This window comes from Frankliniella occidentalis, unplaced genomic scaffold, assembly GCF_000697945.3.
Source record: "Frankliniella occidentalis isolate FOCC.00 unplaced genomic scaffold, Focc_3.1 Scaffold60, whole genome shotgun sequence".
Classification (NCBI taxonomy): Eukaryota; Metazoa; Arthropoda; class Insecta; order Thysanoptera; family Thripidae; genus Frankliniella; species Frankliniella occidentalis.
This window is the reverse complement of record NW_026267190.1, coordinates 1003981-1031148: the sequence shown is the minus strand read 5'-3', so window position 1 is coordinate 1031148 and position 27168 is coordinate 1003981. Positions and strand designations below refer to the sequence as shown.

At 38.3% G+C, this 27168-nt stretch overlaps 1 protein-coding gene across 32 annotated transcripts in view; it reads right to left on the bottom strand.

Moving 5' to 3' along the window:
* Positions 1–27168, bottom strand: part of LOC113210314 (ankyrin-3) — a 141534-nt gene that overhangs the window by 61746 nt on the left and 52620 nt on the right. For 20 of the 32 annotated variants that reach the window (XM_052267827.1, XM_052267814.1, XM_052267823.1 and 17 more), the window contains exons 2-33: positions 24416–24517; positions 23911–24043; positions 23671–23834; positions 23438–23593; positions 23225–23353; positions 22911–23108; positions 22539–22835; positions 22251–22448; positions 22025–22171; positions 19565–19714; positions 19172–19468; positions 18984–19082; positions 18696–18893; positions 18402–18588; positions 17097–17195; positions 15892–16020; positions 15719–15809; positions 15249–15266; positions 14441–14665; positions 14180–14352; positions 13736–13947; positions 10008–10212; positions 4830–5019; positions 4614–4749; positions 4331–4513; positions 4072–4204; positions 3760–3966; positions 3404–3666; positions 3239–3287; positions 2892–3146; positions 2575–2640; positions 2276–2350 (exon numbers count right to left, since the gene is read on the bottom strand). In XM_052267827.1, the coding sequence (XP_052123787.1) occupies positions 2276–2350; positions 2575–2640; positions 2892–3146; positions 3239–3287; positions 3404–3666; positions 3760–3966; positions 4072–4204; positions 4331–4513; positions 4614–4749; positions 4830–5019; positions 10008–10212; positions 13736–13947; positions 14180–14352; positions 14441–14665; positions 15249–15266; positions 15719–15809; positions 15892–16020; positions 17097–17195; positions 18402–18588; positions 18696–18893; positions 18984–19082; positions 19172–19468; positions 19565–19714; positions 22025–22171; positions 22251–22448; positions 22539–22835; positions 22911–23108; positions 23225–23353; positions 23438–23593; positions 23671–23834; positions 23911–24043; positions 24416–24517 (5164 nt within the window). The remainder of the gene's footprint in view (positions 1–2275; positions 2351–2574; positions 2641–2891; positions 3147–3238; positions 3288–3403; positions 3667–3759; positions 3967–4071; positions 4205–4330; positions 4514–4613; positions 4750–4829; positions 5020–10007; positions 10213–13735; positions 13948–14179; positions 14353–14440; positions 14666–15248; positions 15267–15718; positions 15810–15891; positions 16021–17096; positions 17196–18401; positions 18589–18695; positions 18894–18983; positions 19083–19171; positions 19469–19564; positions 19715–22024; positions 22172–22250; positions 22449–22538; positions 22836–22910; positions 23109–23224; positions 23354–23437; positions 23594–23670; positions 23835–23910; positions 24044–24415; positions 24518–27168) is intronic. The other 12 variants (XM_052267820.1, XM_052267839.1, XM_052267841.1 and 9 more) reach the window with 8 other exon arrangements.

Genomic DNA, 27168 nt, shown 5'->3' with positions numbered 1-27168 from the left:
CCCATATCTCGTTACCGATTTAACCTAGGTCGAACTTTTTGGTGTCAGTGGACTCAGATGATCCAAAACTATTAGGAATTGGCAAAAAATAATTTTTTCTATAAAGCACTCAGAAGGTGACCATAAAGGGTTAAGATGTTAAAATGTTAAGATCCTTAAGCTGATAAAGCCTCTAACTGTAGGCCGCGGCGGTGGTTTGAGAGAATTTCGAAAGCAATCCAAACATTCCATTCTTGTTAAGCGTGAAATTTCTTTAAAGGTTCCATTGAGGAAAACGAAGAACAAATCAAGAAGCCTGATTCGTCGAGTGTTTACCGCCGCTTGCTTGATCCTCAAGTGGTGGGGGTAAATAGTTGACCAATCAGGGCCCTTTGGTGTTCTACCCACTATTTTGTTTTACTTATTCGCGCTAAAAAAGGAATAAACTGAGGGGCATTTCACTGTGACAAAATGGAACAACAATACTTTCAGAATTACAGTCGGCGTCAATGACCGCAAACGTAGCAAATCAGATTAGGTTAGGGCGTCGCCTGACTGCTGTTCAGGATTCAGGCATTGCGAATTGAAGTTCATTTGATCAGAGTTAAAATACCCGCATATACCTTCACTCATTTGTATTTCATGTGTCAAGAACTTTAACAACAAGAAAATGCTGATAATTACATACCCAAAATCTCCTGCTCTACAGGTTAAGTATCTGTGCTTTCCACTGTCAAGGCTTCACTGCATCTATTTCAATGTGACCCACAACTTCGGGTATATCTTGGAAACGCCCTGAGACACGGCACGCGATCGGCAAAGTCTTTCCACAAACTGACAAGAAATGCGACTCAGTCGGACGAGTTAGCTGGGTGCACTCGGCTGGGAACGGAAGGCCACGCACTGTCCATGCCACCCTTACTGGCAGCAGAAGGGGGTGGGGGGGGCGGAGTAGGGCGGAGGCGGAGCAGGCGAAGGGCGGGTCGGCCCTGCAGCAGGTGGGGGTGTAATGCTATTACCTAGGTCGGAGAACACCCTCAAGTGCAAAAGACTTTGCAGGGCACTACATTTTTCTTGAGTATAGACTCAGGAAGAATGATAGTCAAAAACTTGGCGTTTTGATTCATAATGAACCATAGTACTTGCACATAATTACAATAATCATTGTTAAAGTTACCTCTCCTTTGTCAATATTTTATTTTGGGGAAAAGTATGACTGTAACTTTTGTATGGAGAGAAATCGTGTGGTCTGACCTGCAGAAGTGTGCTGTGCATCAAATAACAAAAAATCCTACTAAGGCAGCATACACGGAGAAGAGCAGAAGGGTTTAGGATGCCATGCTGATTAGTGTCAGGGTTGTACGTGTCAAATCACATGTGGAAAATCCAAAAGTTGCAAATATATCAACAAAAAAGAAAAAAATTTATTTTGAGTTTTACTTTACAACATGTTTTCTGAACAAACATAGTTAGGGCTTAGGTTTTAACCCAAGATGCTTTTTCTAATTTCTTTTTCCATAAATTAGTTAATTTCATTAATTAAGAAAACAAAACAAAACGCTTCTGTAATGGTAGCTTAAATAAAATGCAATAAAAGAAAACAAGCAGTGAATTTGATTCCTTATTCTGTTTGACTGTTCTGAATTAAATTAGAAGCTAAAATAAATAAAGAGGAAATTACAAACATAAATTAGGTAGGTATCTTAAATTAACTGAATGTATATTAATGCGGAATGGAAATGTTTCATTTCATTGCAACTCCAAAAACGCATAAGAAATCATTCTATACAACTAACCCAGGGACAAATCATAACTGTCCAGTAATACTTTAGATAAACAATTCCCCAGAAAAATAACCTGATCTTTAAAGTTTGGGGTAAAGAATAGACAGACCACAAAAGTAATCGCCCATCAAATCAGGTTTTTCTTCTGGAGAAAAGAAATTCAACATTATAACAATTCATTGCAATGACTGAGATTTTGAATCAACTTTTGTCAGCCAATGCTTTACAAGCAAAATTGATTTTTAAAAAATCTTCTTACTGGCAACTAAAACCATGAGTTTTATTTACCATCAGGTTAGAACTGTGCGTTTTGCACTAAAGTTACTATTCTAACCATGCTCTCTACATTCTACAATCAGTCCACTATCTCAAAAAAAGCCAGTGGAAAAATAAAAAGAGCTTATCACTTGGCAGCATAAATAAGCACAAGCAGGTGACAAGCAGCAGGTTGGTGGATCTTGGCCAGCAGGGTCATGCCGAAGTTTGTCCGCTAGATGTCGCTCACGTCCTACCTTGAGAGCCAGAATGCTGTTCAGAAGTTATAGTTGTTGTTGTTGAAACCTTACTTTCATGCCAATTGTGTTCACCTAAAACAGAATGATGCAAAATATTTGATGTCATCATAAACCACTGAAACATGTAGTAAAGTTTATAGAACATGCGAGATCTAAAAATTGGCCAAAGAGGGGCGTTTTGACACCATGAAATAACAAAATGTGTTAAACTTTTATTATTATGTTAAATATTCCCACTGCATAAGAAAAGTGAAAGGGTATGTTTTCTAAATGAAACAACAATGTGACACACAAACCTGCGTCATAGGGGAGTTCAGCGGGACTAGGCGGAGGTGTCTGTACCACACCTGGGGACAGCAGGTCTGCAAATAACACAACAGTATGTGTCCAAAATTATTTTGTGAAGAACAACTTCACAAACATTAAAATAATTCCGGTAATTACAATTTCCAGTCACATTACATATGTAGTTAAGGCAACCACTATATGGTTTTTGTTTATTCATGGTTTAATCATTATGAAGCTGAATACTAATAGGATTTGGAATAGCTTGCCGATCCTCTTTAAAAAGCCCGTTCTGTCAATTAGATATTGAAAAGGATTGCGCTCTTACCTCCAGCTTCTGTTGCTTGTGTTACATTCAGCCTCTCCAAACCCTCACTAACGCCCTGGAATAGTTGGGAATCTCTTCTCTGTTGCTGGTCTTCCATTGAAGTTTGTGAGAGTCTTTTCTCGATATCCTGGGTCCTTTCCCTAACTGACTTTCGTTTTTCTTCTACTTCTTTCTCCTCTGCAACATATTTTCTTTCTTCGCTGTCATCCTGCTCCCGGTGATGCTTGTCAATTTGTTTTACTTCTTCTATCCTCTCTGCAAAAACACACACAATAGAAGAAACACATTTTTTCATCTCCAAACTTAAGTGGGTGCACAAGATTGTTTGTTTGAAATTATGAGAATACCTATAGTATGTATTGGCTTTTCTACCAGCTCTTCAACAGACTCCGAATCCTAATAAAAACAACCAAGAATAATCAATTAAAAATTTTAAAAAGACATAAAATAAAATTGCTCTATAACACTGGCCAGGGGAGATTGCAGAAATCAATTAATACCAATGTCCTTACCCTACTGACCTTCATGATGTCTTGTTCATCATATGGCCCTCCAGCCTCTAGACTAAGGTTTCGTCGTAATGAAGCCTCTCTAGATGCATCTCTTGAAACATCTCTACTCACTCCCAACTCCTCTTGTAAGTTATCAAAGCCAGATTGGTCTAAGCCCAAATGACTGGAAGTTAAATTCATTTCTTGGTCATCACAGCTTATCATGCAACGGTGTATGATGTCATCTCGGCCAAGCCTCTGGAGTGCTTGCTGAAGCTCTGTACCTGGGATTTGAAAACAACACCAAAATTAAAACATTAAGTGAAAATATAAAATAAATTACACTCTTTTGATGTAGGTGCACAAGAAATGCTCACCAGAAGCTTTGTTGCCTAATTTCTGGAGCCATAGCCTTAGCATAGCCATTGCATGTTGAGGAGCAGCAGAGGCAGGGTGATCACTTTTTATTCTATCAACATCAGACCTTGATAGACCTAGCTCTACTGCTAATGATTCCCAATCGGAGCCTAGTGTGTTGCTAATGTCAGAAAGTCTCAATTCTGGTCTAGCTGGTGCTGAAGACCCTGTAAATAGCAAGAATTGTTATTAGTATTACTGTTGTTGTTGTTGATGATGATGTTATTGTTGTTTGAGACAGGTTTGAAAGTTTAACAGAAAATAAACTTTACCATTGATACTGAGGTGAACATGACTATATTTTTGAGGAGTTGATTCGGCAGTACTTGATTCAGGGATGATATCATCAGGAAGAACAATATTCAGCACACAAACAGGTTGTTGTGGGGGATCACCTTTCTGCACCTGTAACAGAAGATGATTGAATGAAACATCTCACAATAAGTGGCAGATTCTCTGTGGTATTTTTCAGCTTTTAGGAAGACAAATATTTTTAAAATAATGATAATAATAGTGCAAAATTCTCCATACTTTGGCCTCCTTCATGAAGAGAATTCTTCCTACAGCATCAGCATGAGGATCCTTAACCCTTGTTGTGAAAGCAAGTCTATTCTCACGGAATCCACGGAAACCAAGTTGCAGTTGATCACCAGACTTCGTCACAGGAACAAGATTACCAGCAAACTCCACAAATTGTGATTTACCCTCCAGCACCTATAACAGATAAAAAATAAGTCCACAGTTAAGTCTTTTGCCCTATTCAAACTTCAGACCCAGAATATTAAACGCATCTAGACTAATGCTCATGACATACCTCTACATCTCTACTCTTGGCCACCTCAGTGAAGTGTTCCTGGTGCTCAAGGGTTTTGTCTTCCTTATCATCAGTCATACAAAATACCCTCAGACGAGCTTCTAAGAAATCAACCCTCTTTGAGAACACCACAAACCTGAATCATAGAAAACGTTTGGTATGAATGCATGCTATAAAGTAATGTAAACTGAAAAGAAAATGTCAGCAATTTCTTACTTTGCCAGGAATGGAACATGTATTGCTTCCTTGTAAAGTTCTGTGGCCATTCTGGTTGCTTCAGATATATTCCGACAATCCATAAGCCAAAATCTTGCTGACACAGTAGTGGTAAATGACACACAGTCATTTACGAAGGTGAGAGGTGTAGAACCTGTGACATCCTCCCATTGGGCTCTTGTAGTGCCTCCTGAAAAAAAAATACCAAGCACATTTTTTAATATTTATGTAAAATGTGCACAAGCCAAACAAATCTGTAATTATTGACCCTATCAAGCAACAAATCACTCCAGTTTTCTATTACAACCAATCTGACTTTGTTCAAGGTAAGATATTGAAAATATAGTTAATGACGATAGCTATATTTCAGATGGATCTAATAAGTTGATGAATATGTGACAGCTGGGCAAGCATGTGGATAGTGACATATAATGGCGCTGAAACTGAGTATGCCAAAACTTAAGAAATTTGTGTGAAGAATATAAGAAGGAAGACTGAATGAGGATACACACTTAAAATGACACTACTAGCAAATAGGAAAAAAATTGAGGTGATGGAAGCATTAGTCGAAAGCAATCGCACCATTTCCTTCATTGACCACAGAAAAGAAGAAAAAAATACAAACCACACATTTATTTTTTAAAAAGCTTATTAGAACTTGCAGTTGAATGAAAATAGCCTAGAACCCTAACTTCTACATCATATCAGGGGATATAACAACACAGTTGTACTCTCAAAAATATAAATGAAAATTAAGTTCCACTCTGAAAGTCAAAGAATGCTTCCATTCACCAATTTAGTATAACAACCTAATGCAATGACTGCACTTCAGAAGGTGCACTAAATCTCCAATAAATGAATAATTTATTAATGATGAGAAAACAAAGAGCATTAATTACAGCAAGACTCAAATTACTCTACCTGCTGAGTGCACCAATTACTGAGTGTAGTGTGAGTGAGTGGTATGATTAGTTAAATGAAGAACTGTACTCGGGTGCTCTGGATAATCTAAAGGAATCTAGAACCACTATGGTTTATGGTTTAAAGCTCAAATCACTGTGCATGACATGTAGTGTGTCATTTGAAAGACAGAAGAGATGTAAGAATGATTCATTTAAACGGTCCAATAAAGCTTCTACATTGTAGAGTTGATATCAGAAAAATCTTAGTCAAAGTCTACCATGAGAGAAATACCTACTTTCTTTGTAAGAAACTCCCCAAACTTTGACTTATAAACCACATATTTATTTTATTTTACTTAAGCCCTGTTTAGATTTGAAAGGTAACATAGCATATTTTGACCAATGGCTACATATTGCAAAACTTTCACACTTAAATGTGCACTCTGTGTGGCAATAAAGCATCTTAATATTTGCATTGATAATTAAATGGATTGCTAGAATGTTGACGTGAGAGAATGCACAATCCCAATCCTACACAGGTCAATAAGAACTCTAAAAGTATACCCAAAGACATCCTGAATTTGGATGAAAACAAACAGAGGTCAAACTGTAATAGATTCAGGCAACACTTCACAAAAGAGTGCAAAATTTTTTCTTCTCAGTGATTTACAAGTTGACCAGGTTGCTACAATTGATTAGAAAAGGACAAAAGCTGTACAAAAAGCAAGCGCTATATCAAACAACAATGCTCTTCTAGACAAGCAGAGTTTCAGAAAAGACCCTCAATAGGGCTGCTAGGCCTATTCTCTATGCCTGACTCAGGAGGTCAGCTGCAGAAAGTGACATATTTGTTATAAGGAGATGAAAGCTGAAATCACATGTTATGTTTGTGGTGAGGAACTCTCAAATCCTCACATTAATAAGCATCAGAAGGTAATGGCAGTGTCTATATAAAAAGTTAAAACAAAATTATGAGGTAGCATTGACAAAATAAAAATTGAACCAAAAAATAAATCAAATGTGCGAATATCCAGTGTACTGCTTAAATGGAGCACCCAGATTGTGAAACAAAATGGAAGCTTGGGACATGCTACATTTTTTGGTTAGTGACAATATTGTTCCTTTGAACTGAAACGGAACTTTAAGCAATAGGAAAGTACTGTCCTCAAGTGGTACAGAGGCAAAAAAAAAAAAAAAAAAAAAAAAGACACATCCTGAACAGATGCAAAGGTTTAGGGGTGTACAAAAGTCTGAGAAACGATCACTACATGAATTAATTACTTGAAGTCCAACAATGAAAAGAGTTAAGGAATGATATACCAGAAATTTAAGCCAAATAAATTTTCAATAAAACATTGTCTGAGCCACAATGAAATTAAAATTTCTTTTACATCTAGTCATTGCCAAAACATAAACAACACAAATAGAAAAGAAATAAAATTTTGCAGAAGTGTGATAGCGTTTCCTGATTGAGGAAAGAGTGATAACTGATGGTTGGTAAAAATTCAAGACAAAAGAAAGGAATATTTTCTATGATTAATAAAAACAATAGGTAAACAAAAAATATTTGTGACTAGTTTGAATGGGCCTTTACCTTTAAATCCTTTAAGGGATCTTTTCCGAAACAGGCCTGCCCATGCGTGCAGCGTTGCGCCAGAAGTGAGTACTTGTTAGTATAGGGAAACATTGCACCAGAGCAACAAGAAGAGAAAATTGGGAAAACAAGGGGCTATGCATGAGGATAAGGAAAGGCCAAAGAGAAAAAAATTTAGGACAGCAATAATAAATAAAATGAAGTATTTAGAGAGGTTAATATAAACAAAGAAGACTGATTTAACAGCAGACATACTTATGTCCATATACATTATACGGACATATTGTTAGGCATTAATGAAACAAAGTTTTTAACCAACACCAAACATCAAATTTGTAAGAAAAGTAGGTACAATAAGTAAATAGTAAATGTTTCCTGTAAGGCACTGATAGTTCTGTTTTACTGTACAGCTGTACAGAAATGTTTTCGAGAAGATTTCCAACAGTACTTCCACACATATTCCCCACAATTTTATGCCTAAATCTTGTGTAGTTGCTTTTTAGACATTAGGCTGTAGGGGACGTAGTTATTAGTCCCCTCGAATTATTATAGATAGACTACTTGCTATTTAAAGAGTCAACAGATCAAATCTCAAACAAAAGCACAGCCTGGCACATAGTCGATGGGGTTTAAAAAGTAATAGACATCTTATATTGTATATTACTTGGACTAAGCCAGCATTCAATAAATAAGACAAGCTAACAGATGATACCTTTATCAAATATCAATCTAGCTGGCGATGTGTCCAATACGACAATTTACTGTTGGAAAGAGATTTCACACATCTCCAACTTATGAATCACGCAGCAGCCTGAACTCATGGGTAACCATAGGATCTAATGGAGAATTAACTCTACATGACACAACCGCAAAGCTGAGCTTCTAACACCATTTTAGTCAAAAACATAAAAAAGAGACCAATAAAATCTAAACAACTTTGACGCACAACAGTCTAAGTACATTACCTGTGCATAGACTGTGGCTACCCAGCTATTTACAGACCACTTCAATCTTGCACTAATTGTTCACATGCACATCAATTGTTATATCTCACTTTTCTCAAAAATGGATGTTTTTCATACCACTATTTCACAGACACTAATAATCAGTTTTAAACATAAGCTTAGGCCCATTTTGTGCATGCACTTGCACTAAAGTTTTGAAAGTAGAAATGAGTGAAACTTATTAATAATACATTCCAACAAACTGATGTTCTTTACATCTTGATGTAAATAATATTTTTCAGCCAGTTGTGCAAATGGTAACTTTAATCCAGGAGTATGAAATGCTAAATAATCTAGATACATGTGAAGTGAACTGCATGTGCCTATCTGCATGTAAACCTAGGAACAGTTTACAATCAAAACTATTGCTTAGCAGTTGAGTGCTAAGGGGGTCAGATAATAATTGTTTGTGCAATTATACTACATGAGTGATCCTGTGTACTTTGAAAACCCATGTAAGAAGCAAAATATGCATTTCCCTATGGTATACAAGAACGTCCATGTGAGTGTTTAAAAAAAAAATTGCACGGGGCAGTTTTCTTTCACTTCCACTGTATGAGGGATTTATCCTCCATTTGAATTTAGTAAAATATTCAGCTAAATATTCTGCATACTCTTCAAGTTTTCTCTACTATTGCTCAAGATATAAAAGAAGGGCAAATTGCATATTATGACCTGTCAAATTGTTTTTTTTAAGGCTTTGATTTGAAGAATGTTAAGAGTCAGCAAAAAAGACATGCAAGCAGCATGAATAGCCACAAGTCTAATTAATGCAGTTTTGATAAAATTTACATAAGTTGGTACTGCAATAATTTTCATACTAACAGCCATTAATTAGAGTTCAAAATTTTGAAAACTATATTATATCTTAAAAGCATACTTCATCAGATGAAATTGAACCAAGGGAATGATTCGTAAACTCTAGTTGCTATATCCTCTAGACACATCTATAACATTTTAAAAATCACTAAATTATGTGCCAATTAGAAGTTAACATGTAAACATAATACACATGTACAAACAAATCATGAACACTGGAAAGGGTCATATGACTTGAGTATGGGTTTCCATGATGGTGCTCCTTTTTATTGAAGCTGAGCAATGGTCTACTGACATGTTAACTACAATTTTTACCTATAGGTATTTCTACATTTTCACACTACATGCCCATTGCAAGTGTTACTATCACCATGCACCGCAAAATAAACAACACATAGGCCATGTTCTTTCAAAACATTTATCATGACCACTGACATGTCAAGGTATTAAAACAAGTCCTTGATTAGAGGGTGATTTCAAGTTAATGAAAAAATAATTAATAAATGTTTGGGAAAAATGAGTGAAAAATAAAAGACTCATCAGCACGAGTCAATTAACTAACCTCATGCATTTGAAACTGTCTCATTTCACCACAAATAGTTCAAGAAAAAATTGAAATGAAAAAAATTATGAATATACCATCCACAATGACCTACAAAAGCCTTAAAATTAGGGTGTAAGAAAACAGAAATATGTTTGTCACATCACAAGCCCAGAGCAAGTGGATCCTTATTCCACAAGGAGATAATTAGTTGGTATCAAAATTGTTTCCCAACAAATGAAATTTCCTTACTGATAAACTAAAACCCACATCAGTATCAAGAGCCTATTATTACAAATCTGAACAGAATGAACTTACCTGTTATGCTGCACAGTAATCTTAATGTTGGTGCATCGCCTGAATACTGATTAATCATTCCCTTATTGGCAGCTTGAGGCACAGGTATGGTCAGCGTGATGGGCTTATGGAATTTACGTCGTCTTGGTTCTACAGTGACAATTGGGGAAACAGCAACCCGGTTTCCGAGGAGTTTTGCCACTAAATCAGCTTGGATAGGCTGGGCCTGTAAGGAGTTAAAACACAAAACTGTTGATTTCTTTTTTTTTTTTCTCATCCCATATTTTAGTTATCAAATCTAGCTTGTAAATATGTTGCTTTTGAAAAATCCCAAGATCCTTGAGAAAAAATTCTCAAATTCAAGCTTAAGAAAGGTTACACATTGATCCATTAGGAAGGTTTCTCTTTCAGCAGTACCCAGAAAGACATTTTGGTTTAAATGTTCCATCTAGTCTTGAACTCAACTGACAACTTAATTGACTAGTAGGATAATAGGAAAGTATAAAACTTTTCTTGGTTTTACTGTCTCTGAACAAGTAGTCACAAGCAGTGAGAAATATGTCAGCTCAAGATGTAAAACTGGACAACAATATAAACACACAACAAAAGGAGGGGGGGGGGGTAATCTGCACAGCAATACAGCAAAAGATACACACTCACAAAACTAATAGTAAGTATAGATTTGCGACATGTATTATTGAACGAGAACAAAATTTATACAATATAAAAGAGCTCTATGCAGATCACAAAGGCATAAGCTCCAGTTGAAAGGCGGAAGCACAACATCTGGGGTAGCTTTGTACCCTCTAAAAAGCTCAAGTTTCAAAACACCACAGACTACAGCGGGAATGGTTGAAGAAAGCAACACAACTCAGCGAATGATCTAGTACTTATTATTATACTAGAGCAGAAATAGAAGACAAAAACAATCAGGATCTAGGATTCTCTGGTATGCTACAAATACAGTGAACTGTAAGGAATTACAACAAGCACAATAAAATGAAAAGGTATATATCTACGCTGATGGCAGAGAATATTTAAGTACTCACCAAATGTCTCATGTTAACTTTAAATTATAAAGTGTTCAAATGGGAGAGGAAATAACGAAAACCAATAAATTCAGTTTATATCAGAATACAGCTGTTCATGTCTCAAAAAACAACAGCATAAGTCTGTGTAAAAGGAAGGAGAATACTTTACTTTATATTTTTATACGAGAATTGTCTTCAATGAGCCTACGCGATGCTAATTACTTCTCATTTATTTAATCTAAATATTTGTCCAAAGAAGACTTGGATTCTGAAGTACCTCAAAAAAAAAAAAAATCATAATTAAATGTGTGATATCTTGGGCAAATTTAAGTAGCAATGTGTGTTCTCCAGAGCAAAGTGTTCTTATAAATATCTGAAAACAGAAAGGGGTGAAGAGAGGGGTGAAGCAACCAACAGCTTACAGTAAGCAGGGCTCGAAAATATAGCACCAATCGCACACACAAAGCCAGTGCAAAGCCAAATCAAATAAGTGAAAAAGTTGAGCAACAAGCAAGGCGCCCAATAAAATTAGGAAGTCATTTTTTTTGTAAAAAAAGAAAACTTAATACAGTGCCAGATAACTGAGAACTAAGACAAAGGAATTCCTTACAACCAAAATTTCTCATTTCACATTTAGGATTTACATGTTTGACCCAATGCAAGATATTTTTTAGGCTTTTCAACAAGTAAGAAAATATCATAAAATGGTGGAATTCCTTGCTTACAGCAAAAGGTACAATGCTACTTTTCGAACCATGCTTTGGCATGCTCTTGGTTGACATTAGGCTCAGTAAGACTATTTAACAACCAACACCAATATTTGCATATCAGACACATTTTATTTTTTCTTGAGAGATAAACACGAATAGTTTTGACTTGAACTAATTTCATTGGGCACACACTTTGACAAGATTATACAGAAGCCTGTTATTAAAGCAAGGTGCAGAGGAATGTGTCTACAGAAGGTAAAGAAAGGTAAAAGTGCAAACAGTCAAGTTAAAACACCACCACCAATCATATCCAAATTGGCATCACGCCTTTCACAGTAGATACAAGGAGTAAAAAGACAACAGAAAATGCACAAGACATGGGATGTAGTCACTTAGATCAAGAAAAAGAGGTGTCTTAAAGCTGCTTATGTTTTTAACATACTTTTCTGACAAGTATTATCATTCTGAGTGACAATTTACGTTCCTACGACATCAGCATACTACACTTAGTTACTATTGATATCAGAAACCATGCTTTAAATACCTTGTGTCTCTAATTAAATTTATGTCTTCATTTCAAGGTGGTTAACTTGTAAGATGTATTGTAAATATTTATGCAAACTGATAATGTTGATAACTCAACGGTCAAAGAAAAACTTTTCTAGATGGCACTACACACAGAACTTTAAGGTTCGGTGTTTGGCCCCATCAATATTTACACGGTAAAATTATATGAGCCAAATTAACAAGAGCATCATCAACAGGATTATGTCTAGAAACATCTTAAAGCTACCTCTAGCAGATTTGCAAGGTGACTTATACAAGATGTCAGATATTCATATTCCCATTTGCTTTAACTGTGTTTGTGTAGTCCTACTCCAATGAATTATGGCAGCCTTAATTCAAGTTCACCAAATCTCAGGGAATGCAATGAAAGATCAGGGAAATGCTATCCAGTCGTTCAAAATCAAACAACTAGTATAATCTTGGCAATTCCCCCAAAACAGAATTAACTAATAGTTTAATAAAAATTGACACAAAAAAGAAGTTTGAAGGGTTTTCAAAATCATAACAACAAAATCTTCATGATAATCCCTTAGCCCAATTAGAATGGTTAGAATTAAATTGATAAAGACAACAACATGAAATTCTTTCAAAGATCATGCATGCTTCAGATGAATAGATGACTAGACTTTCAGATAACTCTGTACAATTGCACATAAGTACAATAAAAGAAAATGACTAGAATAGCTAACCTTAGTGATAAATCCTTCAAAATTGAAACAAAATTCTAATAATTTCAAAGGAGACAAGAGAAAAAGAAAGGGAAGAGGCATACAGGGGAGGAAGGTATAGTAGAGACAATGTCAGTTGAGATCAATATCACACCAAGACATGAAATCCTTGTGGAAGTACAACATAGTATGTACAAATTCATTACTTTAAGACACAAACACCTGGGCCACTAATTGGGACTACAGTATTATAAATAGAAATTGATTATTAGTAGTAGTTACATATGTTAGGACGAATAATAGAAATTGGTAAGTAGTTTTGTTCAGATTGGAACTGAATGCAGCATTCCCACTTTCATGCAGAAACTTAGAGTGTCAGGCTTGGCTTATCAAAACTGCAATCACACAGCCAGTTTTTAAAATCTGCATACCGCAGAGTAAGGGACACCATAACAACACAGAAAACAAATTGAAGTAATAGCTTGTAATCAGGACAATTGATAGATACTTTATTCACAAAGGCATGTGTGAACCTTGAGAGGCCTGATATTCTAAGCATCTGCAAAACAACATATTTTGTGTTCCCTTTTCACACGGGCCATGAACAAAACTAAACCCTACTTAGCGCATAAGCCAAATAAATTGTCAGTAAAACGTGGAATCTGAAATTACCATACTAAAGAGAAACGCTTCTTTTTGGGAATGTGGTTAACTGTTATCTTTTTAAGCATACTAGTGGATGTAATACCTTTGCGAGGCTTAAATAAATTTACCTGAAGGCCAACTTTAATCTTCTTAGTCAGAGCACCTTGAGGGAAAACTGCTTGTACTTGAGGAACAACTGACGATGATACCATTCCACCTTCAGGTCCGATGGCGTGAACCTCTTGTCGTACTCGAGACACAACAGCAAAGTACTGAGGGAAGTCAGTGGTCAGTATGCGAGTCAGACGACCTGAGTCACAAACCTCTAGCTGACTAAGCTCTGGAAAAACAAAAAGGAATGAATCAAAATATTAAATATAGAAAGAAGCACCTTGCAAATTTCAAATTTTTTGCTGATGGGCAAATAAAAAGCTAATGCAGAAAAAACAAATATGACAAACAAATAAGCTCAAATTTTGGAATTTAAATATTAACATCTGAGGATGGGGATAGGATAGGACAGCAACAAAATAAAGAAAAAAAATAAAGCGCAAAAGCGCAGTGCACCTCACCATTTCGCTCACCATCTTTTTCAAAACTCTCATTAAGGACATCATGAATCGCATCTTCACTTGCTTCCACAGTGTGTTCTCTCCATGTCTCACCATTATCTGACCTCAAGATAACTATTTCTCTTTCTCTTCCACGAAGGGAACCAAAATGGGGTACTTCAATTATCACAGGTCTAGATGTAGAAAAGAAAAAATTCAGAAAATGTCAAATTAAGATAGATAATAAAATCTTAGAATTACTTTGACTTAGACTTAACTCACCCCAAAAATTTGGCACCAACAGGACCCAATTCAAGAATACGACTTGCCAAGGCTTCTCCCTCCATGAGAGGAGGAGGATGACTAAGTTTGTCCCTTTTCAGATATCGGCAAGTGACTCGAAGAGGCTGAGGTGCCTTACGTGGGGGAACAATCACCCGCACTCCACTGTGGCGGCAACCTCGCATAGCACCACCTCTGGCATCCACCAGGAAACTCACAAGGAAACTGAATTAAGCAGAACAATAAATAAAAGTTAGTAAGTATTAAATTACAATTCAAAGATGTACCCTTATATCTGTAGCACATATGAGAAACATGAAAAGCATGCAACAATCCATCTGCGTGGAAGAACGCACCTAGACTATGAGAGATACAAGCAGGTAAAATAATAAACAGAACTCATAGGCATAAACAAATTTTTTTAAATTAACTTTTCCTTTAAAAATTAAAAGAGGGATGAAGAAGGTGAAAAGAGCAGGAACAATCAAGCTTGTGACATACTCTAGCAAAGGCTGAACAAGCAAACAAATTCATAGAATAAAATAAAGGGGAATTTCCAGTTAACTTCCAAAAAATTCTTAACAGGGACAAGACTAAAAACAATTGCTAAAAATGATGAATGTTTTTTGTTACTACTACAATATGATTATGTGTGTACATGCTTTGCGCATTTCTAAACTACATTAAATCTATGCAAGAAATTGAAAATGTACGCTGCTTTGATGCTTTATCATACTTCTTTGAACTAGCTAAGGAAAAAACCATGAGTAGTACTAAGCAAGCATTGTTTTGTTACAATATAACTTACTTCTTCCACTTGAGTTTTCTGTTTCATCCCAAAGGAGTAAGCAAAAGAAATAGAAAAAATACAGTTTATTGGTTAGCTTTCAACATAAAGCTACTAATCAAGATGAAGCAAAAAAGGAGTTATGTTAGAGGTGTTCTAGATGATTTGTATTAGTAAAAGACCATCAGTAATAAAACTTAGACATTTACATATTGATTGATATTTTCAATATTTTTGACAAATTCAGTGCGGCGTGACCACAATGTGGTCGCGCTTGACTGGGTTTTGCAGCCCCGAGCCTACTAGAGCCACATTGTATGAGGTAAAATTCTTCAGTTAGGTGTAAATTTAAAAAAACAAAAACAAATATAATCAAATAATTAACATGTTTGATGAAACCAAAACTCTAGTACACTTACAGAATAAAAATTTAGAAACTAAAAACAGTTTCCTTGCTTTAGATGGCAAGTGACATTTAACCAAGCACTCACCCAACATTGACTGGATGTCGAGATATGTCCACATTATCAGATGCATAATTCAGTTGGGCAGAATACACTTCTTTCACATGTTGGGGACTCACTATTAAAGAAGAATATGGCACAAGTTATTGAAAATTACTCTATAGATGTACATATAAAACAAAAAAATCACAGCTACAGACCAAGATCTCTGTTGGAATCATGCCGATCATCTTGTGTGACATCAATTGGTAAGGAATCATCTCCAAGGCTTTTCATTTCATCCACAGTTAAGTAATGGTATGGCTGTTCGTTCAGTAGAGTATCCTCTCCTGAAATCAGAGTGAATGCAACATTAAGGGTTGTTATTGATGATTTACATTGGCACAAGACGCTCTGCTAACATATAACAAAATAAGAAATTTAAAAAGGAAAAAGAATAACCAGGGAAAAACATAGGATCTTTTAGAAATCAAGCTCAAGATTGAAAAAAAAATGTCCCAATTGAAGACACTTTACCTACACATACACAATTAGGAGAAAAATATTGGGACATGATATTATTCAGTACAATGTATTGTTATAACCAGAAACTTAGTCATGCCATGCAATTCGGTTAGGGTACCTAGATAAAGACTTGATAGATCACAAAGTAAAAAGGGGTACATAATAAAAATTAATTATTGCACTGCCATATTTAAAAAGCTTGAGAGTCTTGCTGGGGGGGGGGGACTGCAAGTTCCAAAACGGATTGCAGCAGAACCAAGCAAGTTTTTGTATGGCAACAAAGAGAGTAAGCTACCTTACAATTAATGATTATCTTAAAAAAAAAAATTGATCACTTTCTTAAGAAACAAAGTAACATACAGAGAAAAAAACAACAACTTGAAAATTTGATTTCAAAAAGATGATGTGCTTCGTACATGCAGGCAAATATGAGGTGTGTATTGAGGTAAAGAGAGCTATGAGAATTACTAGGCAGGCTGTTATTCAATATTATCAGGGTCACCCTTCCCTCCATTTTTTTGCTTTCTATAACTTCTATTCAAAATGGGATTGTCATGATTGAAACACGAACTAGTAGTAAAATGGCAGTGAAACCATTGGCATTGATGCTCTATTAATGTGCTTACTTAATTTAAAATGCAAAAGCCCTTGAGTAAATGCCAATATTTACATCACATCTGATGTGACATTTTCATCCTTATTATTAGTTTGCACTCCAACCAAATCCTGTAGTATGTTTAAATTTCCACTTTACCAATGCAAAACTGAACATTGCACTATGCTGAAAGTTATCTACATGGAAGATGCTTTGAATAAAAAAAGAGGCACATTTTAAAGCAAATCATGGGTAGCAAAATTTATTGTAGTGCGTGCGCAGGTGGGTAATGGGATAATGACTTACGCTTGAGCAGCGATTGCCCTTCATAATAAGGCAAGTAGACATGCTGAGCGTGCGTGGGTTTTCCGAAGTACATCCCAGTGCACTCGAGGCCTTGGTCCCCTTAAATCATACCGAGATTCATAAAATATTTATCTCGGTTAAAGTTCCACAGGCCCTCAGTCCTCAGAGAATATTTTTTGACCCTTTTTGAATCCTTATTTAAATAAACCCACAAGATGTTAAGTTTTTCAAATTTTACAAAATAGAGGTAAGCCCTTAACAAAACCAATAAGATCATAAACTCCTGAATATTTCCACCAAGCTACATACTACAGTGAGGAGTGAAAACAAATTATTTAACACAATAATTGAAGTGAAACAGGCCATAAAATCTAATAAGTGCCTGGAGTAAGTTGAAGTATACACATATGGAATAGACAGATGGATGTAATGCACAAAAAGTAACCATTAGATTGGAATCCTATTTTTTTTTTTTTTTTTTGAATTGGACAAAACAAGAATGCAGCAAAAGAAAATGGAGACAAACACAAGAAAAAGACTGGCTGAAACAAAAGTGGGAAGCAAAGTGCATGGCCTTGTTGCAAGGCTTTTGAACACAAAATTACTGTCAATGTTTGATCACCGTTGTTGCTAGTAACACACACTCACACACTTACACTAACAGTTGTGTGCAACATCAAATACACAAAAAGGGAAGCATTGGCAATGGAAAAAAATGGAAGGATTTTAAAATATGTTTGAAAATTTGAGTAAGTGAGGGTATGACGATGAAATGATAATGGTAAATGATTAAGCAAGCACAAAATGATAAAGAATAGGAACCATTATTGCAGATACAGAACAGGCTTGTTGAGAAGTTTGGGGATGATGATAACCTCGAGTTGGCTCCACTCACATCTAATACAATACAAAGTATCAAGCAGGAACTTCTCACACAATTTTATACTGCCCAAATCTTTTGAACAGAATGATAACAGAACAAAAAGGAAAGCCGCAGAGACATCAAAAATCATTAAAACTCAAAAGAGAAACGATGTAAAAGCATAAAGAAAAAAATGTCTAGACACAATGCAGACAAAAAGAGAGGCAGAAATAATTTCTTGAAACTTTAATGAGATTTCCAACTACTACTAAAAAGCCTGTCCAGGTCTGAAAAATTTCTTTAACACTTGAAATAAAATTTGTGTATACTTCAAATAGTGAAAAATAGAAGGATTCTGAAATATTGAATCAGGTATTTATATGCATAGATAGATTTAATGAGTGGAGCCCAAACGAGAATGTTGTGAGCAAGATGAAACTTACCTCCTTCTTCCTCTGAATCAGACATGAAGGTTTCTTGCATTGTTTCTGGTGCCACAACTCTATATTTTTCTTCAATTGTGGTTGTGGTTGTGGTTGTAATTGTAGTTATTTCTGTCACAACTTTAAGCGTCTCCACAACACTTATGTAACCTAACTTTTGTGCAATTGACAAAGCTGTTTGTCCTTGCTGTAATGCACCAGGGATGGATATAGTATGCATTAGTAATGATTTCCATTTTAAAAAAAAAAAGAGGGGAAAAGATTATTTTGAGTTACTTTGAAAGTGTACACTACCTTTGTGGTAACATTGGGTTGGGCTCCACTATTTAATAAAATGCTGACAACACCCGAATGACCTTGTTGGGCGGCCTGATGAAGAGGGGTGTAACCAACACTAGTCACAGCACCAGTATCAGCACCATGTTGCAAAAGGAATCGCACCATGTTTACTTGTCCAAAATGACTAGCGACATGAAGAGGTGTATAACCAGCCTGAAATGAGAGTCTAATTAGTGTCTAGTTCATAAGCCATTGAATAATATAATATTACATAATAGTCAAACATTTGAACTAAAAGTATACCTTGGTGATAGAGTCAACATTTGCTCCACTTTTTACAAGAATCTGCGCAACATTCACCCTATCTTCTTGTGCACAAAGATGTAGAGGAGTGAGGCCATTCTGTTAACAGACGAGAGGAAACATGACATAATTGTAGTGACCGTAACTTATTAACATTTAAGATGAAAGTTAAAAGTTTGAATGCAAACCTTGGCTTGATGATTAGTGTCAGCTTGATGTTCAATAAGAAGTGTGGACATGTCAGTATGACCTTCTTGTGCGCTCAAATGCAAAGGAGTGAAACCTGCCCGAGACTCAGCATTAGCCTTTGCCCCATATTCTAGTAGTGTAGTAGCAATATCCATCTGGTTTTTCCTGGCTGCGATGTGCAAAGGTGTGTGCCCATTCTTTGCAGTAGCATGAGGGGAGGCACCTTTATCCAGCAACAAGAGTGCCACACTCTGATGGTCGTAGTGACTTGCAACATGAAGAGGGGTGACTCCATTCTACAATGTAAAAAAATATGTTTCATTAAATAGTCATTTCAATTACAAAAGGGTAAAACTAATACAATACTAATAGTAATACAAATGTTATCTGACCTTGCCCTGGGAGTCAACTGGAGCATCTTTTTGTAGCAATAACTTGGCAACTTTCATGTTGCCATATTTGGCAGCAAGATGTAAAGGAGTGCAGCCCTTGTTGGTTGTAGCAGTAAGCGAGGCTCCGTTTTCCAAAAGAACCGCGGCAACCTGCACCAGAATTTGTTGTGTTTTTGTTTGTTTAATTATTTTATAAAACTTTCTTGGATTAGGAAAGAAACCTAGATATTCGTCCCTCAACAATCAGTAAAGTGAAGATTAGATTATGAATAAATAATTTAAAAACTAATTAGATAAAAAAAGAGGTGACTGTGCACACAATCAAAATAGAAACTACACTCAGGTAGTGGTATGGAACGAAGAATTGTGAGGGAAATTTGATCTAATATGACATCACAAAGGTAAGCACAAATCAAAGGTATACGAGCTATGATTTGGAGTCTACCTTCAAATAAAAATGTACAGACAGTGTGATGAGAGAAAGAAAGACAGTGGAAAGGCGAATGAAACTGAGATGCGGCTTCTAAAGAGAACAAAAAAGAAGTTAAGCATGGTAATGTTTCAACATTGATGAAAACAAATAAGAATAATATCTATGCAGATACAGAAAGTGAGCTTAAACAATAAGCAACTAAAAAATTAAGCCGCCTCTAAGCACATCCGCTACTAAAATTCACCAAGGTGAAAATCATAATTCAGATGTGACCAACAAACTATTTATTTCAACAATGATAACAACAAAGCCAAAAGTAAAGAAATAAAGAAATAACAATTAGCTAACATATATGTAATGAATGATATATGTTGAAATAAGAAAACAAAACAAGTACAGAACTTGAGAGGAGGACTAACAGCTCAGATGGAAACCAAGGAAGATAAGGAAAAGAGAAGTCCATTTTTACAACCAAGACAAAACTGCAAACATAGATCTAGATCATGAAATAAGGAGGGAAAAGAACCTTAATCCCAGAACCAAGTACTAGGGGACAATCATATCAATAGGCAATCAAAATTGTAATAGGTAGCTGGTCAGAAGGCGCAAAAAACTAGCAATGAGTTCCTCAGCCCTTTATTGCACAGTATAACATGCAGGCTAATGGGTGAGCTGCCTACTCACAGGGGACCATTAAGAGCTGTGGTCAATGAAGATAAGCGAACCCACCCCTACACCTGCATGCAATGTAGTGGACAGAAACTACATAAGGGCATTGTGTGGACAGTACGTACAACCAATACAAAGTGTGAGATAAGATGAATGATCAAATCATTAAGATATAGGACACAAAAATAGTTGGAAGTCAGCGTGTAACATACTAGTCCAGGTATATACCATGGATCCATTATGCACAATATGCAGCTAACATAGAAAATGTGTCGAGTAAATAGTAAATATGGACACATTTCAACTTTTCAGGCAATCAGCAGACTGAATGCTAGTTCTATATTTTTTCAAATTTTTCATTAGAGGCAAATCAATTTGGTCAATTTTGTATGTTGGCTGGCTACAAACTGATAGACTAATCTACAACACTTGGCTTAAACCATCAACAAACATGCAACATAAAACATAGAAAAATGGCATAGGCATTCATAGATAGATAAATAAACATTTTGGAGTGCTTGTGAGATTTGGTAAGCATTTGTACAGATCTGTGTTCACGGGACAATACTCTTCAGTGGTTGAAATAGTAGTAGAGTTCAAAATTGCTATAAATATAGTCTAAAAAGAATTGGTAAAAAGACTACATAAATTTATTTGATCTCTAAGAAGAAGGAATATGTAATAACATGAATTTAGATCAAAATTTCCATAGTGAAACAGAAAAGAAGGGGAAGATCAGTTTATGCATGCAGATCCTATCAAGTACTTTAATCATCAAATTGATAATTGTTGATTAATTAATGTACATTGAGGTTTTCTCCACATCATTTGGCATTGAGAAAAATCATAATTTGGGACCTCAAAACCATTCTTATTGGTCTTTTAAACTACCCAAATATTGTAAATTTTCAGAGTGGATAAACAAGATGACTAGACAAGTATTGACTAAGGAAGACAAATCTTTTTTAAATATTTGAACCACCTCAATAAATTGTACTTTCCTTACAAGAGACCCTGTGTCATAAATCACAGTTAGGCATTCCTTTCTCATGCAAGAGAGTGGTAATCAATGGCAAAAGATTATCCTTATTTGTAAGATATAGTATTAACTGTTACAGTGGTTAAACCAGAACTCAGCCTGACCAGTGAGATAGGAAGATAACTACTACAATGTGTAATGCATGCAACAAATTTAAACCAAATCAACTTGACATTTGCAGTGCAAAACTGAAGGGGAAACTGAGTTCTATGAATTATGATAATTAAATGAAATATTCTTGACGTCTAGTCCAAAACCTGTCCATTAAGTAAACAACATCAACATGATCCATAATTCGTCGGCCTAAGAGGCATCTTACCTCTTCTTGTCCCTCTTTGGCGGCAATATGCAGAGCAGTGTACAGATCTTTGGTAGTTGAGTCTACAGCAGCTCCATGTTGAAGCAGTAACATCACAATATCAACATTACCCAAACGGGAAGCAATGTGCAAGGGTGTTTGTTGTTCCTGAAAGAACCATTTTATCAAATGAATAAAAAATGGAAAATGAAACAGAAGTAGACCCTATTTAATTTTCATTACTTACTCTTGCTCTAGCATCTACTTGTGCTCCATTGCGCAACAAAATGCGAATGATGTCTGTCTGATTGGCACGTGCTGCAAGATGGAGGGGTGTTTCTCCCCGGACAGTAGGAACATCAGGGTTTGCCTCATTTTGTAGAAGGTAGATCACAATATTCATGCATCCCATGAAGCTCGCAACATGGAGTGGGGTCAAGCCAGACTGAAAGAAGAAGGAAATAATATATTTAAATTTTAAAACAAGATTGTCACAAATTAAAAGAACAGCTATTTGGTAGATCCATAAACTTACTTCAGTCGTAGCCTCTATCGATGCTCCATGTTTCAGGAGAAGTTCAACAACTTTAATTCTATTCTTCTTGCAAGCAATATGCAGAGGAGTGAATCCATTAAGAGCCCTTGCATTGGGGTCAGCCTTACGATCAAGAAGCAGTTTGGCCACTCGTACATGACCACAGTGGGCCGCTACATGGAGTGCTGTGAGATAGTCAACAGTTATTTCATCAACTGGAGCTCGATGGTAAAGGAGAATTCGTGCAGCATCAACATGATCCCCTTGAGCTGCCATGTGAAGAGGAGCAAGACCATTCTAAAGAAACAAATTGTGTTAAATTTATCAAATTTTTGAATGGAAAGAACCAAGCCAACGTCCACCTTGCCATACCTTTGTTTTGCAGCTAATGGGTGCACCTCTTTCTAGCATCATGTCAACAACTTGTTCATGACCAGATCTTGCAGCACAGTGAAGTGGAGTTAGACCATCTCGTGTTTTGGCTTCAATATGTGCACCCCTCTCCAACAACAAAGCAACAAGGTTGGTTTTACCCCATTTTGCAGCAACATGAAGAGGACTAATATTGTGCTAAAAGACACAAAAAAATTTAATTTAAAAAACTTTGAGGTCAGAATAACAATAAAATTACAGGTTCACAGTTTGAGTAAGTAGTAATGTTTTTTATATTAAGACATAAAGCTCACCTTGGCAGAATAATTGACATCAGCTCCCTTGTTGAGAAGCAAATTTGCAATAGCTTCATTACCATAATGGGCTGCTATGTGTAGAGGTGTGAAGCCACTTTTAGAAGTAACATCTGGATTGTGCTCATTCTAAAAAATTAAATTGACATTAGTTATTGGATAACTTTTGATATGAATTGACAGTCTACTAATTTACGAAATTGGAGCTCTCACTTGAAGCAACAGAGCCGCAGCTTTGCAGTCATCTTTCTTAGCAGCAATATGCAACGCAGGAAGCCGCACCTTCCCACGTGTGTCATTTTCTAAAAGAACTGCAACTACTTTATCATGGCCTTGTTGCATGGCAACTGCCAGTGGAGTAAAGCCATCCTGTAAAATATTGGTTTCAGAAAATGTTAAAACCTATTTGATCATAGGACGAAAAGAAAACTCAGGTGCCACCCTACCTCAGTTGCAAGACTTTGGTTTGCACCATTAGCCAAAAGAAACTTGACAACATTGTCATGATTCTCCTGTGCAGCCATGTACAGTGGTGTGAATCCATTTTGACTTTGCACGTTGACGGCTGCACCATGCTGGACCAGCAATCTCACTACCTCCTCTTGGCCCGCTGCACAAAAACTCAGGTAAGGATAATGAAGATGACACAGCACAGAAGAAAAGCATAACCTTCATTCAAAACTTACCTAAGGAGGCAATGTGAAGTGCTGTGTTTCCCTTCTTGGTGGAGGCGTCAACGGTGGCCCCTCTAGATAGTAGCTCTGTTACTACATGTGTGTGGCCTTCTTTGGAAGCTAAATGGAGAGCGTTCAGTCCATTCTGAAACAATACAGTGGTATGTTGATAATCACTTAACAAGATAAGCTGGAAATAAGCTTTTGGAATTTGGAATCTAATTTTTTTTGAAATACAAGATTATTAAAGCAAGAGTTGACAGAAGCAGGAGTAATAATATTTAATGAGAAGATGAACGAGAACCCTAAAATTACCAAACATTAAACATAATGACCTCTTCTGTTAATAATAATGTTGATAATAATAATAATGATAATGAAAAATGTAAATAATCCAACTTCTCTCGGTCAGACGCCGGACGGGAAACAAACAATACACTAACTGCCAGACTGGCAACAGAAGCAGAAAGCAGAACAAGCGATGGCGCGAAAGATAAAATCGATTAGATCCACTTACGGCGTTAGCTGTGTTGATGTCAACGTCGGATTTCAGATGTTCAAGAACTTTGTCGAGATTCCCGGCACGGGCAGCTCGCAGAAATGCCGTGTTTCCATCGGACTGTAACACAGAAGACAAGAAAACAAAAATAAACGTCGGCTTAGGCTTAGAACGACGCCAAGGTCAGAACGGAGTCAATGGGGTCTTTGCAGGTCACTTTGACGTCTAAGTCCCTACCTGGGAAGGCTAGATTTTGACTTTAAGGTCATAATGACACCACTTTGACGCCATATTTTGGCGTAATTTTGTCTTGGACGTTCTCCTTAGGACGGTCGAGGCTGTGATCTCGATCCCACCAGTAACGTAGTACAACAGGTCTGTATAAGGTATTCCGGAGAACTGGAAAAGAAGAACTGCACGAATAACAAAGGGGCCTGTGATTCGTCGCCCAAATGGAGGGGGAGACCGGGCGACAAACACGGGCCACCTTGTTATTCGTGCTGTTCTTCTTTACCCGTTCTCCGGAATACCTTATTACTTAGTACTCTCACCCCCACCTCTACCAGCCATCACTACCACCACTTGGAGCACACCGTTGTAGGGTCCGCAAAAGGGTTTTATAGGGGTATCGTCGGTATGGTAGAGAGCTCTAGGGGGATGCCCCGTGTTCATGTCCGGCCGGTAGCCGTCAAGTTGAAGTTCCGAAACGGCTGCTCCGATATAGGGCGTGTCCAAAGAGGGCAGGGCTGGGGGGCGCGGGGCGGCGGTGGTCGCCTATCGATCCGCTGGAGCGGGGAGGGAAGGGGCGGCGCCAGCGGCGCCCAGAGCCCCAGAGCCCGGCCGCCCATAGTCCGGCGAGGACAAATTTGACGAAATTTTAATTAAATTCGCGTAAAACGACCTTCAAACACCCTCGGACAGCTAAAACCAATGCAAAACCGTATCTAGGGGTGCAAACAGCTACAGTGAAAAGCGCCATTGAAATCCGACTGTATCACCGGAAAACCTTCACTTGTCATCTTAGACAGTGCCCAACCCAACACTGTCTCTATCAGAAGGAAAAATATCTGCCCCCATCTCTTTTTTCGCTCTCCCTCTCTCTCGCTTTTTAAACGCCGGGTTAAAAAAAATCTATATACTATACATGTTAAATCATAGGCACCAAAAATGAGCCGCAAGGAAGGTGTTAAGACTGCCATTTTTGTGGAAAAAAGGCTGTTTTTTTTTTTTTTTTTTTTTCCTTTTTGCCAACCGATGCAGTGGCAGTGATTAGCGCGGGCGGTCCGCTGGCTCCGCCGCCCGCCCGCTGCCCTCGCGCCGAGAGCCAATTGCAGCCCAATTAAGGCTCTGCCGATGGATGACCAGCGCAGCGCAGCGCACTGCTGCGTGGCCGACGGCGATGAGCAGGGCGGGGCGGGGCGGGGCGGGGCGAGACGGGGTGGGCAAGACAGGGGCAGGCGTGCGGTCGAGAGAAAAACGAAGACGGCGACAGGAGCAAAAGTAACATATTTTATATTTATTTATTTTTCCCTTTTGAATACCGGGGGGTGGAGGGGGGTGATGATGATGATTCGGGCGCCACATCGGGTCGGAGAGGTGCGGCTTTAGGTTTTTGGGTTGTCGTTAGATAGGAGGGGAGGGGGGGACGAGGTGGTGTATGGAAGGACCCTCAACTACACCGAGTACCGAGCGTGACAGAACCACCCCGGCTCGTAATCAGACCAGCCCAGCATGACCCTCAAAAGGCGTCGTGTCATTACGCGGGACGCCCCCATCATGCCGGCGCTGTGCTAGTAGTGGTCGGCGCCACCGGGCATGGCTGCAGGGAGGTGTCCCGCCCGCCCCCAACGGCCAAGGACAGAGACAGTCCAGAGCAACGCGTTTCCAGCTGTCGTGTCAAGGATGTCATTATGCGTTGACAGATGAACGAAAGCAGAGAAACAATGCCTCGGCCGGAACAGCCGGTTAGTCACACACTGCGCCGCATTTACACGTGCGTTGCGTATACCTATACTTGCCAATCGTCTCGGACTCTGGCGCCCCGCGGCCTCGGCCCGAGCGAGTAGGCATTTTTGGCAACCCGAACCCGGCCACTCGCGGGGGTGGGCGCTGAGGCGCCGGCGCCTGTCAGCCAGGCGCATGGTATGTGTTGTGCTGCGACTGGACTGGAGGCCGGGGGACATTGTAAGAACATTGCACTATACCGGCATCACCTCCACCAGTGGCAGCCCGCCTTGCTTTTGCCCGGGCGACGCGCGGTGGTGCCCCGGGGGCTGCACGTCAAACCCACGCCGACGGTCGATCACAGTCCGCGCCGCACGGCGCACGGCAGGAAACCGTGAGCAACATGCCCCGCCCCGCCGCGCCCCACCGTGAACCCCGCCCCGCCTCACCCCGTTCCGCCCCCCGCCGCCACGCGCCGCCATCGTGCTGACAAGACATCCTCCTGACGGGACGGGGGGAGCTGCCGAGCGAGCAAAAGTGAGGGCAAGACACGATCAAGAAGACCGCGCCCGCGCCCGTCATCTCCAATTTCCACCGAATGGGGGAAGAGCGCTCAGAAGAAAAGGACCAATTACAAATGAACACGGCATAAGACGACTCGGCCCCTGCCTGCACGTCGCCCGGGACCCGCCTACCCCCGACGGGATCACGGCGCCGCCGTGCCTGAAGCGGCCTGAAGACACAGGGCTTGCCGCCGGACGCGGCTCCTGGCCGCGACTGTATCGACGCCCTCTATCGCGGAGCGGAGCGAGTGGGCCCTTCTACGC